The sequence below is a fragment of the Muntiacus reevesi genome, chromosome X (genome assembly GCF_963930625.1).
Source record: "Muntiacus reevesi chromosome X, mMunRee1.1, whole genome shotgun sequence".
Classification (NCBI taxonomy): Eukaryota; Metazoa; Chordata; class Mammalia; order Artiodactyla; family Cervidae; genus Muntiacus; species Muntiacus reevesi.
This window is the reverse complement of record NC_089271.1, coordinates 4,826,047-4,844,096: the sequence shown is the minus strand read 5'-3', so window position 1 is coordinate 4,844,096 and position 18,050 is coordinate 4,826,047. Positions and strand designations below refer to the sequence as shown.

The following is an 18,050-nucleotide window of genomic DNA, read 5'->3' as shown; positions in this document are numbered from 1 at the left end:
GGGAACCACCGTCCCGTCACCTTCACGGGCTCACTGACCCACTAGCTCGTCTGCGGTTTTTCATGGAGGCTTCATTATGTGGGTGTTCTGATTATACCATTGGCCATGGGTGGTTGGTTCAACCTCCAGCCCCTCACACTTCCTTGGACACTGGGGGTGAAAGTGAACTTTCTGAGGCTCTCATGAGAAAATCGATTTGGGGCTTTCCCCGGTGGCTCGGTGGTAAAGAATCTGCCTGACCATGCAGGGCACATGGGTTTGATCTCTGGTTTGGAAAGATCCCACACGCTGAAAGCAACGGAGCCTGCAGTGACCCAGAGCTGCAATTACTGAAACCCAGGTACCCTAAGGCCTGTGGTCTGCAACAAAAGAAGTCACTGCATTGAGAAGCCTGGACCCCACAACTAGAGAGTGGCCCCTGCTTGTCTCAACTAAAGAAAAGCCCACCCGGCAACAAAGACCCAGCACAGCCAAAAATAATTAAATAAAATTTAAAAAAAAAAAGAAAGCAAATTGGTTCCCCTGGCAACCAGTCCCCACAATTAGCTGCTTTGCAAGAGTCACCTTATTAACACAACAAAAGACACCTTTATCTCTTTCCTCACTTAAGAAATTGCAAGGGCTTCACGAGCTGCCTGAAATGGAACTAAGACCAAACATGTATTTCTTAAAACTCCCAGGGAAGTAATTAGGCTTAGATGAGGTCCTGAGAGTGGTTCAGTTCAGTTCAGTCGCTCAGTTGTGTCTGACTCTTTGCGACCCCATGGACTGCAGCCCGCCAGGCCTCCCTGTCCTTTGGCAACTCCCGGAGTTAACACAAATTCATGCCCAATGAGTCAGTGATGCCGTCCAACCATCTCATCCTCTGTTACCCGCTTCTCTTCCTGCCCTCAATCTTTCCCAGCATCAGGGTCTTTCCCAAATACTATACGTTTATGTATATCCACACTTTACATGTATGTATATACATACCTTATGTATACATGGATATACTTTATGTATATTTCTATCTATCCATACATAAGGGCTTTCCTCGATGGCTCAGAGACCACAACGCAGGAAACGCAAGACATGCCGGTTGGATTCCTGGGTAGGGAAGATTCCCGGGAGGAGGCAAATGGCAACTCACTCTAGTATTCTTGCCTGAAAAATCCCACTGATAGCGGAGCCTGGCAGGCTACAGTCCAAAGGGTCACAAAGGGCTAGACAAGACTGAGCGACTGAGCACACAGCACATATAAAATACATATTTTATATATACAACAGATATGCTATTCTATACATATATACAAAGACATCAAAGTTCCACTCAAGACATCGGTACTTTGGGACTTCCCTGGCAGTCCACTGGTTGAGACCTTTGCCTTCCAATGCAGGGTGGGTGTGGGTCTGATCCCTGGTCAGCAAGCTAAGATCCCACCTGCCTTGGGGCCAAAAAACCAGAATGTAAACAACAGAAACGATATTGTAACAAAATCAGTAAAGACTTAAAAACGGGTCCACATTAAAAAAAAAGGGGTTCACGGTGGGGGAATGCATGTACACCTGTGGCTGATTCATGTCAACGTATGGCAAAATCCACCACAATGTTGTAAAGTAATTAGCCTCCAATTAAAATAAATAAATTTAAAAGTATTCTCCAAAAAAAAAAAAAGATATTAGTACTCTGATGCCTGTCTTCCATCTCCTATACCCTGAACTTTCAAGCTGCTCCCCTGTGAGTTCTCTAGCTAAAGGATTGTCGAGCATGGAACCCTTGCACCTGGAGAGGGCACGCTAGCATCTCCCAAACTCACCACAAAGTCCATCTGCTCCTGCCAGTAGCAGCCCCAGATGTTTCTTGCATCTCAAATCAACAAAGCCCTTTCGGACTCGGCTCAGCCGCTGTGATGCGCTGTGATGCTCTGTCTGTGGGACCTGCAGGTCGGGCCTCACCCATCAACCTCACACTTGCTAGGATCAGGGCAGACGAGAGCTACGGAAGGAAACTGCAGGCCCGCTCAGGGTCATCAGCAGGGCTGGAACGGCTTCCAGAGAAAACCTGGCTTCTACGCAGCTCTCCAAATGCCACACACAAAAGGAAATGTACAGCCGGAAGAAGCAAGACAGCAAGATAAGGAAGTTGATGTAGGCTGGGACTGTGGGCTTCCCTGCTGGTCCACTGGGGAAGAACCCGCCACCCGCCTTGCAACGCAGGGGACACCCGTTCAGTCTCTGGTCTGGGAAGATCCCACATGCGGCGAGGCAACTAAGCTCATGGGCCACAACTCCTGAGCCCTTGTGCTGCAACTACCGAAGCCGGCACGCCTACAGCCCTACAAGAGAAACCACCGCAAGGCCAAGCCTCTGCACTGCCATGAGAGAGTAGACCTCGTGAAGCAATGAAGACCCGGCAGTCAGTAAATAATTAAAAAAAAGACACAAGGTGATAGTGTATGTAGAATGGACTTCCCTGGTGGCTCAGACGGTAAAGCGTCTGGCTACAATGCGGGAAACCCGGGTTCAATCCCTGGGGTGGGAAGATCCCCCTGGAGAAGGAAACGGCAACCAGTTCCAGTATTCGTGCCTAGATAATTCCATGGACTGAGCAGCCTGGTGGGCTGCAGTCCATGGGGTCGCAAAGAGTCGGACACGACTGAGCGACTTCACTTCACTCACACATGTGTATCTATGTATACATTTTGGGGGGAATCCCAGGTAGCAGCGTGGTAAAGAACCCACCTGCCAATGCAGGAGACTCGGGTTCGATCCCTAGGTGGGAAACATTCCCCTGGAGGAGGAAAATGGCAACCTACTCTAGAATTCTTGCCTGGATAATTCCAAGGACAGAGGAGCCTGGCGGTCCTTGGGGTTGCAAAGAGTCGGACACAACTCAGTGACTAAACAACAACAACAGCATCTAATGACATGTATAGTAACCACCTGAATAGAACACATTTTCCTGTTTTTTTTCCCCAGTCGAGCTTGTGGCAAAGACACGTGACTCAGTTTTCTTGTGGTTGTTGATGTTTTGAGGCGTCTTCCACTGTAGGCAAGAGACGTTTCTGAAGGGTTTGGAAAAGAAGACTTTAAAAAAAAGAAAAAAATGACTTGAGCCATGTTTTCAAGCCTTGTGGGAGACCGTTCCCAATGTATCTAATCTGCAACTGCACGGCCCTGAGATTTTGCCCGCTTAGCCTCCGTGAAAGGGGAACTCCCCTCTGCCAGCACATTGGTTTCCTGTAAGTGAACAAACTGGATTGTCTGCCCAGACGTGCCCAGGGTTGCAGAGGCTGAAACAGGGAAGGGGGACCCTCCAAGTATCTCTGTGCCAGGGTATCTGACAGCTTCATCACCTGCATCTGTGTGTTTGCTTATTTTTGCACCACATCACCATGAAGCTTCAAAACCCAGGCAACTCCACAAGTGCATTCTAAGGAGTCCCCTTTCCCTAACACAGAGCTTTCCTACAGCTTCCGCCTTACCAATGCTATTTCCAACCTTCTTAACCCTGGCATTGGAGCTTTTTTTTTTTCCTTTCCCTTTTGAAAACACTCCTTTTGTCTAAGGAACCAACAAAGTTGTTAGAAACAGAGAAGAGTAACTCTCTCCTTTGGGTGTCCATATATGTTTCCAAAAATGTAAAGAAGCCGAGCAAGAATTCTAAAGGGTCCAACAGGTGAGCCCAGGCAGACAGGAGACCCCCAATATTTGTGGAATAACTGTGTTCCAGGTTGAACTGTGTCCCTGTCAAAAAACAAAAACAAAAACCCTGCATAGGAGGGACTTGCATGGTGGTCCAGTGGCTAAGACTCCCTGCCTCAATGCTTGGGACCTGGCTTTCATCCCTATGTAGGGAGGATCCCCTGGAAGACGGAAATGGCAACCTGCTCCAGTGTTCTTGCCTGAAGAATCCCATGGACAGAGAAGCCTGGCGGGCCACAGTCCACAGGATCACAGAGTCAGACAGGACTGAAGCTGCTGAGCATGCATGCACGCAGGAAACTGGATTCTGCCTGCTAGAAACGCAAGATCTCACATGCTGCAGCTAAAAAAAGCAAGACGCCACAACAAAGACTGAAGATCCCACAGGCTGCAACTAAGACCCAGAAGAGCCAAATAAATAAATATAATGAACATTAAAAAAACAATAGTGTAGGAGTCCTAATCACCGGTACCTCAGTGTGACTTTACCTGACGAGAAGGTCTTGACATGGGTAATTAAATTAGTATGTGGTCATGAGTCTGGGTGGCAATCCTGGATGACTGGTGTCCTTACAAAAAGGGGAATGTGGACATGGAAACAGATGCATGGAGAGAAGATAAGATGATGAAATAAAGAGATAAGATGGCTACGGAGGAGCCAAGGAGAGAGGCCTGGAACCAACTCTTTCTTCAGAAGGCGTTAACCCTGTCTACCCTCTGATCCTGGGCTTTTGGCCTTCAGAACTGGGAGGCACTAACTTCGTGTCGTTGCGTCTACCCACTCAGTGGTCCTTCCATACAGCAGCCTAGCACATTTGAAGGAGAAGGAAAACGGCAACCCACTCCAGTACTCTTGCTTAGAGAATCCTGTGGACAGAGGAGCCTGGTGGGCTGCCGTCTATGGGGTCTCACAGAGTCTGACATGACAGTGACTGAACTGAACAGCTTGCCCTGGCTTGCACCAGGTAACACTTTCGTTTCATGCACAAGGAAAGGAAAACACAGAGGTTTAATGCTGATGTGTGCTAAACCAAGGTGTCTGAGTGCCCAGTTTACACACTTCACCAGAAATACAATGCTCACATTTTAAAGTCTCTGCAGCTTTCTTATTTCTGCCTCTTGAAAGATCCCATCTTTTTGTTTAAACATGCATTTGAAAATGAAAATCGCTCAGTCCTCTCCTGACTCCTTGCAATACCATGCACTGTAGCCTGCCAGGCTCCTCTGTCTGTGGACTTCTCCAGACCCGAATACTGGAGTGGGTAGCCATTCCCTGCTCCACAGGATCTTCCCGACCAGGGATCGAACCCAGATCTTCTGCATTGCAGGTGGATTCTTCGCCAGCTGAGCCACCAGGGAAGCCCAAATATACTGGAGTGGGTAGCCTTTCCCTTCTCCAGGGGATCTTCCCAACTCAGGAACTGAATCCAGGTCTCCCACATTGCAGGTGGATTCTTTACCATCTGAGCCACCCTGGAAGCCCATTTGCCAACATGCATTTACAACACCAGCTAACAATAAATAGAAATGGGTTGGTGGAAGGTATTTCTGAGAGTGGGGAGAAAAAAAAAAGAAATGCTGCTTTGCAGCTTGTGTTCAGAAAGTTTGGGGGTGAGGGTGAAGAAAACTCAGTAATCAAAGGCAGATGGGACATACAAAGCAAAAACGGCAAGGCATTTAAGACGTCTGCCAATGGACTTGCCTGGTGGCTCAGACCGTAGAGTGTCTGCCGACAATGCGGGAGACCCAGGTTCAATCCCTGACTCGGGAAGATCTCCTGGAGAAGGAAATGGCAACCCACTCCAGTATTCTTGCCTGGAAAATCCCATGGGCGGAGGAGTCTAGTAGGACACAGTCCATGGGGCCACAAAGAGTTGGGCAGGACTGAACCACTTCACTTTCTATTCTGGCTCCTTACCAACTGAGCTATCAGGGAAGCCAAAGAGTCCCTTGGACTGCAAGAAGATCCAACCAGTCCACCCTAGAGGAAACTAGTCCTGAATATTCATTGAAAGGATTGATGCTGAAGCTGAAGCTCCAATCCTTTGGCCACCTGATGCGAAGAGTTGACTCACTGGAAAAGACCCTGATGCTGGGAAAGATTGAAGGCAGGAGGAGAAGGGGACGACAGAGGGTGAGATGGCTCTGGGAAAGATTGAAGGCAGGAGGAGAAGGGGACGACAGAGGGTGAGATGGCTGGATGGCATCACCCACTCACCGGACATGAGTTTGAGTAAGGGCTTCCCTCCTAGTCGGTAAAGAATCTGCCTGTAGTGCAGGAGACCTGGGTTCAACCCCTGGGTGGGGAAGATCCCCTGGAGAAGGAAACGGTAACCCACTCCCGTGTTCTTGCCTGGAGAATTCCATGGACAGAGGGAGCCTGGTGGGCTGCAGTCCATGGGGTCGCAAACACTCCGGCATGACTGAGCGACTTAACTACTTTGACAACACACCTTTTGAGTAAGCTCCTGGAGCTGGGGATGGACAGGGAAGCCTGGCTGTGCTGCATTCATGGGGGTCGCAGAGAGTTGGGACACGACTGAGCGACTAAATTGAAGCGAACCGATTCTGGCTCTCTGCTATCAGACTTCGGCTGCGGATTTGCTCTGGGCGATGTACCAACCAGGGTCGCTCGGGGACACAGGCGCCAAGGAGGGGGACCCGCGCGCCATTGCTCAATCTCCCTGCCAAGCCCGAGGTGGGGGGTGGGGACGGCTATGAACTGAAAGGGAAAAACTTGCCAGGAGTTTGGAGACAGGCGCTCCGGGGCCCGGGCCGAAGCCCCCGGGGAGGGGGACCCCATGATTCAGGCCACCCTGTTGCCCATGTACTTGGTGGCTCTGAAGAGAGAGGCACCTCAGGCGCGGTGGTCCCTCCGCGCCCTCCCGCCCTCCTCAGGCGCGTTCCAAATTCGAGCCGTACGCGCTGGCCCCCCGGGCTAGGGACGCGGCTCTGCTCGGGCCCGTCACTGAACCTTCCGGCCAGTTTTCACCGGCGTGAAGTGAGCCGCTCTGGCGGACGCGGACAGGAGGCCCAGGGCGCGCGCGCCCGCGTCCCGGGAGCTGCGCGAGGAGGCCGGCAGCGCGCACCCGCCGAGCGGCTGTGTGGCTCAGAGCGCGCGCGGGCCGCGCGAGGAGGCGAGAGGCGCGCGTGCGCAGAGCGGCTCCCGGGGGCACCGGCCTGCCGCAGCGCGCGTGCGCGGGAGCAGCTTTGGGGTCGCGGGCGCGAGAGGCCCGGGGACGCGCATGCGCAGAACGGCTCGGGGCGCGCGGGGCAGGCCGGGAGCGCGCCTGCTGGCGCCTCCTCCCCGCCCTCCCCCTATGCCCCGCCCGCCCCGCGAGTCGGCAGAGAAACGGCGGCACAATGGCGGCGCCCGTACCCCCTCCTCGTCCCGTCACCCACCTGCTTTTTGACATGGACGGCCTCCTTCTGGGTGGGTAGTCTGCGGCCGCCTCCCGCCAGGGCTGCCTGGGGATTGGCCGGAGGGGAAACGCAGGCCCTCAGCGCCGGGGTCGGGGGGCCACGACCGACCGAGCGGCGTGAGGAGACCCCCAGGTCACCTCAGGCGGGTCGCTCGCCCGGGGCTGCCGCGTAGACGGCTCCCAGGGCACTTGCGGCGGCCGCGCTGCGCTTGGGGGGCCGGCGCGCTTAGGGACCACCGTGCTGGCTGTGGAGTTTCTCGGTGAGGTCCCCCAAACCCCACCCCAGAGGCCACGAGCGCTGCGCGCAGCAAGCCTGCCTCAGTTTCCCCGTCTGCGCCCCGGCCTCCAGGGGGCCCTGCCGGCGCCCTGCCCTCTGAGGTGCACCCACCTGGTTGGTAGCATCCTACAGGCAGGGAATGGTCCTCCATCCGCCTATTTGGGGGTGGGGGGGGCGCGGTAGTTTCTGCCGACGTCTGAAGGCGTTTGGGGGTGACCTAGCCGGAAGGCGGGAGTGCCATCCAAGCGGGGTCGCTGCCGAAGCTCGCGCTCTCGCAGTGCACGGGACCACTCCACGGCCCCTGCAAACGCCCCTGATCCCCAGTGTCCTGTGTGGAGGAGGAGGTGATGGTAGTGGTGGAGCCCTGCTCAGAGCTCCGACTGGGCCGAGGGATTCCCAGCACGGACATCCGAGCGGGCAGCCGCTTTGCGGTGCGGTTCCCGGGTCCCCACCCCGCCGGTGCCCAATCAGATTCTGATTTTTTTTAACCCAAGTGCCGGAAAGTTGGAGATGCACACAGCGCCCAGGATTTGGAGTGGTTTAGCAATCCCGCGCACCCGCTCCGAATTTGTCCTGCAGTGGCTTGGTGGTAGGTGTGAACTCCACCAACCGAATTCATAGCAGGATTCATAGAAAGCACTCCCTTTTTACGACTCAAGAGCCAACTAACTGCCCTGAGCGCAGCTTACAGCTTGGGCCATTTTCCCCATACCGGTGCCAAGTGTTACACAACGCTAGGAATCGTGTTCCTGACTTCAGTCTCCGTAATGTTTCCCAGAACTGTACAAATGTGTACATACTTTATGTAGACTACTGACTTGGTGGAGGTGTGTGTACTTTTAATGTGTGTGTGTGTGTGTGTGTGAGATAGTCATTCAGCCGTCTCCAACTGCAACTCCATGGACTGTAGCCCGCCAGGCTCCCTCTGTCCTTGGGGATTCTCCAGGCAAGAACACTGGAGTGGGTTGCCATTTCCTTTTCCAGGGGGGATCTTCCCTGCCCAGGGGTCGAACCCCAGTCTCCTGCATTGCAAGCAGGTTCTTTAGCATCTGAGCCACACTGGGTAAGACTTTCATGTACTTTACTGCTTCCTCTCATAAAATCCTGCAACGTGGGAGAACATATTTATGTTGACTAACTGAAAGCAAAAGATTGCACAGCTCAGAGAGGTAAAGTGACTTGCTCAAGGTCACACAACTAATAAGAACAGAGCTGAGAAATGGTTATAAATCGATCTAGTTCTAAATATAAGTGCTGTACTCATCTTGAGGAGGGTGGGTGTGACCTTGCCCCTGTGATCATGTAACTCGGTTCAATAATGGGGCTGTTCTTTTTTTAAAGGCACACAAAAAGCAGTCTCATGTCTTTTCATGGACCCGGGGCTTCCCAGGTGGCTCAGCAATAAAGGATCCGCCTGCAGTGCAGGAGACTCATGAGATGTGGGTTGGATCCCTGGGTGGGGAAGATCCCCTGGAGGAAGGTATGGCATACCCACTCTGAGAAATCCCATGGACAGAGGAGCCTGGCGGACTACAGTCCACGGGGCTGCAAACAGTCAGACGTGACTGAGCAGCTTAGCACATGGCGTAGCACAGAATTGTAAACCAGTGAATTCCTAAGGGAGAAAAATAAGTTCCCGTCGAGGTCACTGACTGGATAGAGCAGTGTATGCAGCTACTAAACCTGATATGACTCAATTTCAAAAAGACCTCTGGGATTCAGAAGTATAGTTTGTGGACATGAGTTTTCTTGCCCAGGTGGTCAAGTTAAATTGTCAGATAAATGCTTTACCCTCTAATGACAGGTCTAGGGAGGGAACATGTTTTGGGAGTCTCATGAATTTTAATGCAGACTGAGGTGTCTCACTAAAGTTAAATTTATGAAACTTGTAAATGAGCTTGGTGCTTCATCCCCACTCGAGACAGACGTACGTGTTCCCTGGAGCCATGAATGTGACTTCTGTGGTGGTCATTGCAGGGGTAGTTACCAACCTGGGGCTTCCCTGGTGGCTCAGCTGGTAAAGAATCTGCCTGCAATGTGGGAGACCTGGGTGGGGAAGATCCCCTGGCGAAGGGAAAGGCTACCCACTCCAGTGTTCTGACCTGGAGAATCCCATGGACTGTGTAGTCCTTGGGGTCGCACAGAGTCAGACCGGACTGAGCAACTTTCAGTTATCAACCAGAGTCTCCACTTCGCTAGTTAAGGCAAGGGGAGTGATTTGTCACGCGTTGGCCTGGCAGTTGTGTTACCCAGTCCTCTGAACAAGTCGGAGAAGCAAGGATTAGGGGCCTTTGGGAGCACAAGACCCTTTCCTCCTTTTTACCTCATACTGCCCCGACTCTTCCTGGAGGTGGTAAGGCCTTGCAGAACTTTCTCGGAAATGCGCCTTTGGTTACTCTGTCACTTTTTAAAAACATCTGGTATAAAACACCAGTTTCCAGAATGCAGTACTTTACTTCCTTTAATCTGCTTGATTATACCTTTTCTCCGGCTTCCCGGGTGGCTCAGTCAGTAAAGAATCTGCTTGCACGGCGGGAGACCTGCATTCGATCCCTGACTTGGGAAGGTCCCTTAGAGGAGGGCCTAGCGACCCACTCCAGTATTCCTGTCTGGAGAATCCCATGGGCAGAGGAGCCTGGTGGGCTACAGTCCATGGGGTCGCAAAGAGTCAGACACGGCTGAGCGACTAAGCACATACCTGTTCTAATTTTCAAGGGCCTGACTTCAGTTAGTCTGTTTGCGTAACAGTGCGTCATCAGTTAATGATAAGTTCTTTTTCGGTCTGCCCGCTTTTCAGAATTCCAAATGCATTTCCCCAGGGTGTATCTGTTTGTCTGTGTAGCCCCAGTACTTGAATTTTCCAAGAAGTGCAACAGAAAACATCTGGTTTTCTGAGTTGGGTGAGGAATTCTTAGAGAAGCTTGTGGACAATGAGGAAGTCTGGAGATTCTTGCAGGAATGCTGACAAGAACACCAGGGTTACTTTATAGTGCTTTTGAAGTGTTTGCTGCTGTTGTCTTTTCTGTCTTTGGAATTCAATTTTTGTTGACACAGGTAGCAATTATCTGTGAGCTAGGTAGTAATTTTGGCCCTCAAATGCTATTTAGACACAGAGACAGAGGGGACTGAGATTATTTATGATCAAAGATATGATTTTGAAGGAAGAAGATACAAGTATTAAATACTCAGCTCCTGAACAGGAAAGATTTTCTTGTTGATTAAATAAGTGAGGTTGTTTAATGACTTTAGGAGCACAGGAGGTTCTCTTTAAGAGAGAGGAAAATTGGTGGTCCAGACTTCTGCAATCTGATAGGAGTAGGACCATGTAAGATGTTCTTAGAGCCACATTAACAAAGGAAAAAGACTCAGAGGAAGTGAGCATGAAAGGAAGCTCTTTTGTCCTAACACATCCAAAATATTGTTACTCAACACATAATCAATAAAAAAAAATCAGTGAGGTAGTTTACCTTCATTATTGTTACCTAGCCTTTGAAATCTGTGTGTATTGGACGCTCAGAACGCATCTCCACACAAACTAGCCAGGTTTCCAGGCTTTACTGGCCACATTTAGCCAGGGCCTACCTTGTTGGATGACCCAGGTACAGGGTTTTAGGAAGCAATTTATTGATGATTGCTGTTGATAACAGGGCCAGGTGGAGGGTGGATGTTAAGCATATTGAGAATTAGGAATTCTGCGATGTGTAAAATGTGGTATACATAAAATATGCTTTTTAGGAGTCTGATGCAGTAATTATAATCCTTAAAAAGTCAACCTTAGGAAAATAACTTATTTTCAAATTCTTAAAAATAAATCAGAGAAATAATAATGTGATAGATGGATGAGGGAAAATACGATTATTTGCAGTGTTGATTATAACTGACGATGTCTCCATAAACACACAGATATTGCAGGATTTTTTATTTATTTATTTTTAGTCCCACAACATGTGAGATCCTTGGCTCAGTGGTAAAGAACCTGCCTGCCAACGGAGATGTCGGAGACGCAGGTTCAGTCCCTGAGTTAGAAAGATTCCCCTGGAGGAGGAAATGGCAACCCGCTCCAGTATTCTGGAGAATCCCTTGGACAGAGGCGCCTGGTGGGCTACAGTCCACTGGGGGCACAAAGAGTGGGTCGAAACAGCGCCACGTGTGGGGTCCTAGATTCCCAACCAGGGACTGAACCTGCATGCCCCGCGTCGGAGATACCGCTCTTAACCGCTGGACCGCCGGGAAGGTCCCAAGATTGCAGGATTTAGAGCGGTGACCCTGGCTTCCGATTCACCGTCACATCGAGGAGCAGATGCCCTGTTGTGTACCTGTTTGCACTCCCACAGCTTCGTCCCTGCTCAGCAGTGGCCCCTGAGATGGTGTCGGAGCGCCTGGTTCCCTGGCTGCCTCTGGGGGACGGCAGGGCCTCTGTGGAGCTCAGCAGCTCGGAGTCCCCTGCCACCCGTCTTCCTGTGGTTCACGTCCCCTACTCCAGCTTCTCGAGACGCCAGAGCTTCCCCACAACGGAGGACAGAGTCTCCTTAGATGGCTTTAGCACATCCCTGGGGGCCCCGAAGGTCAAGAATCTGCCTGCAGTGCAGGAGACGTGGGTTCGGGCCCTGGGTTGGAGGATCCCCTGGAGAAGGAGATGGCAGCCCTCTCCAGTGTTCTTGCCTGGAGGATCCCAGGGACAGAGGAGCCTGGCGGCTGCAGTCCACGGGATCGGCAAGAGTCAGACACGCCTGAGCACCCAGGGGGCGGGCGAAGGCACCAAGGGACCGTGCTGCTTGGCGGAGAAAATCCGTCAGGAGTAAGAAGGGACCCTGGAGGGGGCCAGGGTGGGTAAACTCAGGCCTGCCAAGCTGTGCTTCCTGACAGTCCCAGAGTCAGCAGTTCCCATCCGCCACGGCAGCTCCCGTCTCTAGGATAACTGGGCAGAGGGTGAGACCAACGCTGCAGAGCTCTGCAGGGCGACGGCAGCTTGGTGCAGCTGGCAGCCCGGCTGCAGCACTTGGCGGGTTTCTGCCAGAGCAGCTGCACAGTGTCTTTGCCTGGCTTCCTCCTGGCTTCCTTCTCCTCGTGGTGTGCTTTCCTCTGGAACCTCAGCAGCCAAAACCAGTACGGTCACGGCAGAGGGGTCATCCTTTTTCCTCCCAGTCTGTTTTCCCTCCTTCTCCTTGGAAAAAGCTGTGTGTTGGGGACTCTTTGGTCCTTTTAGTCTTTATGATGATTCTCTCCTTTCTCTGTTTCAGCTCCTTTTTTTTTTCATTTTGTAAGCTGCTATAGTTTATCAGTTACGTCGTGTCATTCTTCACGGGTAGACCAAGATTTAATGCAACGGAAAAGAGCAAGGCCAATAATGCCCCCAAGAAACGTCTGCCGAGAGCACTCGTTACACAGAGGTGCCCGTGTTTGCGGTGTTTGAAAAGCGCTCGTGTTTGCGGTGTTTGAAAAGCGATGGATATGTAGCCTGAGGTCAGAAGGTGCCATGGGGTTTGGATTACACTCGAACATAAAGATCTCACCGTCAGCTGTATGCGAATACTGGCTTCCCAGGTGGCGCTAATGGTAGAGAACCCGCCTGCCAGTGCAGGAGACATAAGAGACGCGGGTTCGATCCCTGGGCCGGGAAGATCCCCTGGAGGCGGGCATGGCAACCCACTCCAGTGTTCTCGCCTGGAGAAACCCATGGACAGAGGAGCCTGGGGGTCTGTCATAGACTTGTAAAAACTCAGAGAGGAGTGAAGCGGTGTAGCACGCACAGTGTATTAAAAGCTTCCTAGAATTGTGTTAAAATGGGCGGCGAGAGCCGTGCTGGTGTTACAGAACACATTTCTGTGGCTTAAAATTGCCTGCCGGCTGTCTAAGGAGAATTCTCTTGAACACATAATGCTTATGAACGCACTCACATTTCTGTTTCTTGAGCAGAAATGCGTAAGACGTGTTCTCCCGCTTTTGGTCTTTGCGGAGGTGGATGGCCATCTCATCCCAGCAGCTCTCAAGTTGCCCTCTGAGCGTTTGTCAGGTTCATCCCCCTTTTCCTTTAGGGTCTCGCTCCCTCACGCCCTCTGCTGTGATGCCTGCGGTCAGCAGCTTAGCGTCTGTGCAGGGGGCCCACGCCTGCGCCGAGGGCGGTCTGCTCCGCACCCTAGCCTGGCAGACGGCTCCATCGGCCTGCTTCCTGCCCCTGGGCTGGGCAGTCAGTGGCCCTTAACTCACCTCCCTAGGCCTCGAGGCCAGGAACGGATCTGGAGGCACGGTGAGGTCTGCTCGACGCCCGCTAGCCTGTCCAGTCAGCGTGGGATGATGACACATGATCATGGCTTGCATGTGTGTGTGTGCGCGCGCGTGCTAAGTTGGTTCAGTCGTGCCTGACTCTTTGCCACCCCGTGGACTGTAGCCCGCCAGGCTCTGTCCTTGGGAGTCTTCAGGGTGGGTTGCCATGCCCTCCTCCAGGACGTCTTCCCGACCCAGGGATTGAACCTATGCCTCTCCTGTCTTCTGCATTGGCAGGTGGGTTAAAAATTCATAAAGAATAGTTGGGAGGATGGACTCTGGGTAGGTGGGTTTGCATGTCAAAGGCACCCTTGTTCGCATGCAAAAGACAGCTTCCTACTATCTCCAGGAATTAACTAGCCTTGGGAGGGGCAGTTTCTTTCCCTGGGTCAGCAAGTCAGAGTATCAGAAATACTCTCCTGTCCTAGTTCTCCATTCCCTTCCTTGTCTTTTCCCCACTGTGCGCTTAGAGCTGGGCCTCGGGATCTCAGAAGACATTTGTGCACCACATTTTCTTTGGGTGGAATCTTTTTTTTTTTTAATTTATGTTTATTTGGAGGATAATCGCTTTACAGTGCTGTGTTGGTTTCTGCCATACATCAGTATGAATCAGCCGTCCGTTCAGCTCAGTCGCTCAGTCGTGTCCGACTCTCTGCGACCCATGGACTGCAGCACGCCAGGCCTCCCTGTCCATCACCAACTCCCGGAGTCCACCCAAACCCTTGTCCATTGAGTCGGTGATGCCATCCAACCATCCCATCCTCTGTCGTCCCCTTCTCCGGCCCCCAACCCCTCCCAGCATCAGGGTCTTTTCCAAGGAGTCAGCTCCTCACATCAGGTGGCCAAAGGATTGGCCCGTCCGCTTGAGCCATGTGTATGCATATGTCCCCTGCCTCCTGAGCCTCCTGCGCTCCCCCAGCCCACCCCCTAGGGCATCACAGAGCCCCAGCTGAGCTCCCGGCGCCCTGGAGCAGCTGCCCACTGTTTTACGCGTGACAGTGTGTGTGTCCGTGCTGCGCTCTCCGTCCGTCCCGCCTTCTGCCTCCCACGCTGGTCCACGCGTCTGTTCTCTACTGAGCAGCTCTATTCCTGCCCTGCAAATAGGTTCCTCAGTGCAGGCTTTCTAGATTCCCTATTTATGCGCTAATATAGGACACTTGCTATTCTCTTTCTGACTTGCTTCACCCTGTGTGACAGGCTCTCAGTTCACCCAAATCACTACCAATGACTCAGTTTTGTTTCTTTTTATCGCTGAGTAGTATTTGGTTGTGTGTGTGTGTGTGTGTGTGTGTGTGTGGTCTTCTTTATCCGTTCACGTGTCAGTGAACATCTGGGTGGCTTCCATGTCCTAGCTGCTATAAATAGTGCTGCGGTGAACACTGGGGTACCATGCGGCTTTGCACTACGGTTTTCTCAGAAGTATATGCTCAGTACTGGGCTTGCCGGGTTACACGGTAATTTTTAGTCCTAGCTGTTTAAGGAGTCTCTGTACTGTTTTCCATATTGGTTGTGTCAATCTTGATTCCCATCTTTTGGTGGAATCTTGAACAGCAGCTGGTATTTACTTAAGAGGTCACATTAAAAAAAAAAAGAGAAGCTTCCTCCATGTCCTCCTGAAGGAGCCCCTCGGCGATACCTGCGGCTCACGTGGTGAGCCGGCCAGACCTGGTGACAGCCGTGTCCCTGGGGAACCCAGCAGCCCCGGGCCGACGTCTCTCCGAGGACGTCTGCCGCTGCAGGCCCGGGCTGGTCTCATCCGTCGCTCCCCGCGGGGGAGGGAAACCTGAGGTTGGAGCTCGAGCTGGAGACAAGAATGATGTGGATTTAAAAGCAGTTCTGGCGGTGGTGGGCCAGTGGTGTCCTGGGCGTGAGGGCCCTGCGGCTGCCTTTTCACAGGTCCACGGGGTTCTCTGTCCGTGTTCAGCACGGTTTCATTGTCTTGGAAACTTTTCTGCTCCTGCTTTAAGAAAAGGGGATCACTTGGTTATCGAAGAAACGCTTTGTGCCACCAAGGTGTTACTTGGCGTTTTCTCCCAGCTGCAAACAATTGATTTCAGTTGGTCCCTGGTACATTCCAGTTTCTTCTCTGCCTCTGTTATTTCCCTTATTTATCTTAAAAGCATTTCCTTTGGTTACACTGACAGCATGTGTTTTTTTGCCTGACAACTGTGTATAATCAAGGCCGACTTCAAGTCCAGCTGAAATACTGTCTTTTGCCACCGTGTGTTTTGAGTCTGGCACTGACAGCTTGATGACCATGCGTCAGCTTTGAAAGTGGTATGTGGAGGTGACTGGCTTTGCAGAGGGGGAGTTCTGGTCGAATTTGAGGTGTGTTTGGAGAAACCATCAAACTGCCTGGAGAACCCAGAGAAAACCAAGCCTGCTGTCTCCTCCTGGGTCGTTTCAGCAAGCATCTCAGTGGGCGGCCTTGGGCCGACTTAGAACGCCTGCCAGGCAACCCTCACTGGTACAGGACATGCTTCCTGGGCTTCCCAGGGGGCACTCGTGGTAAAGAACCCACCTGCCAATGCAGGAGATGCAGTGGATGCAGGTTTGATCCCTGGGTCGGGAAGATCCTCTAGAGGAGGGCATGGCAAATCAAGTATTCTTGCCTGGAGAATCTCAAGGATGGAGGAGGCTGGCAGACTGCAGTCCATGGGGTTGCAAAGAGTCACAAAGGACTCTGTGCAAAGGACACAGCTGAAGTGACTGAGCACGCACGCATCCAGCTCTGAGACCACGTAGCTGACACCTAGTCTTTGTCTCACTCAATGAGGGCCCCTCTCAGAACCACCTGTGCTCGCTGAACATGTTAGCAGTCACCTGGAGGAAGCCTGCTTCCTCCCTTCACCCCGGGTACCTGCTCTCCCTGCCGACTTGGTGCCATTCCGCGTCCTCAGGCGTTCTCCCAGCTGCAGAGCCAGCTCCCACCTTTGTTGTCTCGGGCATGTCTCAGATGGGGCGGGACCCTCCTGGGCCTTCAGAGGCTCATTACCACACAAGAACAGTCAGATCCAAGACGGCCTGCTAGCCGACACACGGCCCTCAGTGCACTGTTGTTTTTTTTTTTTTAATGGCTGTTGTTGTCTTTCAAATTAATTAATTTTATTTTTGGTTGTGCTGGGTCTTCATTGCTGTGAGGGCTGTTCTCTAGCTGTGCCAGGCGGGGGCTGTTCTCTGGTTGTACGTGTGCTTCTCTTTACGTTGCTTCTCTGTCACACACCGTGGGATCTGGGGCATGCGGGCTCTGTAGTTGTGGCTCGCAGGCTCAGCTATTACACAGCAGGTGGGAGTCCTCCGGGTCCAGGGATCAAACCCACGTGCCCTGCATTGCACGCTGGCCTCTCTTCCCCTGGACCACCTGGGAAACCCTTGTGCAGTGTTTTATGTGACTTTGCAAAAGAGATTTAGTTGTCTGAATATGACACAGCCCTTCATAACATTTGTGTCTGTTATTAGATCAGGTAAAGGCATGTCCTCCCTTGGTGAGCAGATGGCACGCGTGTGAACTTAACAGCTTCGTGTAGCCGCACCTGTGATACTGAGTAACCGGTGCAGGGTGTCTGTCTTGACGTTTATAACATCGTATATCTGGTGTTGGGCTGGAGAGAGAGTCAGGCCCTGAACTGGAGGGGGTCTTTTCACACCGGCGTCTTCCTCGGTGCCCTGGCTCGGGGTGAGTGTGCAGGACTCTGCAGGCATCGGCTGTCCTTCCCATCCAGGAGCAAAGTGGTCTTCCTGTTCAAACTGATGCCCCCACATGGGCTCAGCCCTGGCCCTTCCTTCCTCAAGGAGGGGAAGGTTGGCCTTTTCTTCTGACTGTCGCCAGCTCCTTCTCCTCCTGCGTCTAATTCTTCTGTTGTTGTTTAGTCGCTCAGTCGTGTCCAGCTCTTTGTCACCGCATTTACTGTGGCCCGCCAGGGTCCTCTGTCCATGGGATTCTGCAGGCTAGAACCCTGCTGTGGGTTGCCTTTGCCTTCTCCAGGGGATCTCCCCGGCCCAGGGATTGAACCCACGTCTCCCGCACTGGCAGGTGGCGTCTTTCCCACAGAACCACCAGGGAAGCCCAGTGCTTCAGTCCCTGAGCACAGCGTGCTCTAGATTCTCACTGAGACACAGTCTCCCTGCTCTCTTGTTCCGTCCTGCCTGCCAGCTTTCCGCCCACCACCCAGGAATGTAGTTGGGATGCAGGGAACAGTGACTTCAGAGTGGCCAGCTTGGTGCTGTTTGTTCGCTCAGTTGTGACCGACTCTTTGCGAGCCCACGGGCTGCAGCTCACAAGGCCTCCCTGTCCATCACTGCCTCCCAGAGCTTGCTCAGACTCACGTCCATAGAGTCGATGTGTGGCCGGCGTCTTTCCCTGTGTTTCCAGGACTTGGGGCTTCCTGGCCGCTGTTGCCTGC

General features: G+C 52.5%; 2 protein-coding genes across 2 annotated transcripts in view; one reads left to right on the top strand and one right to left on the bottom strand.

Moving 5' to 3' along the window:
• STS (steroid sulfatase) overlaps window positions 1-7,776 on the bottom strand; it is a 156,008-nt gene extending 148,232 nt beyond the window's left edge. The window contains exon 1 of the mRNA XM_065915792.1: window positions 7,495-7,776. Coding sequence (XP_065771864.1) covers window positions 7,495-7,508 — 14 coding nt within the window. The 5' untranslated portion in view covers window positions 7,509-7,776. The remainder of the gene's footprint in view (window positions 1-7,494) is intronic.
• PUDP (pseudouridine 5'-phosphatase) overlaps window positions 7,007-18,050 on the top strand; it is a 69,435-nt gene continuing 58,391 nt past the window's right edge. Inside the window, exon 1 of the mRNA XM_065915793.1 lies at window positions 7,007-7,117. Coding sequence (XP_065771865.1) covers window positions 7,048-7,117 — 70 coding nt within the window. The 5' untranslated portion in view covers window positions 7,007-7,047. The remainder of the gene's footprint in view (window positions 7,118-18,050) is intronic.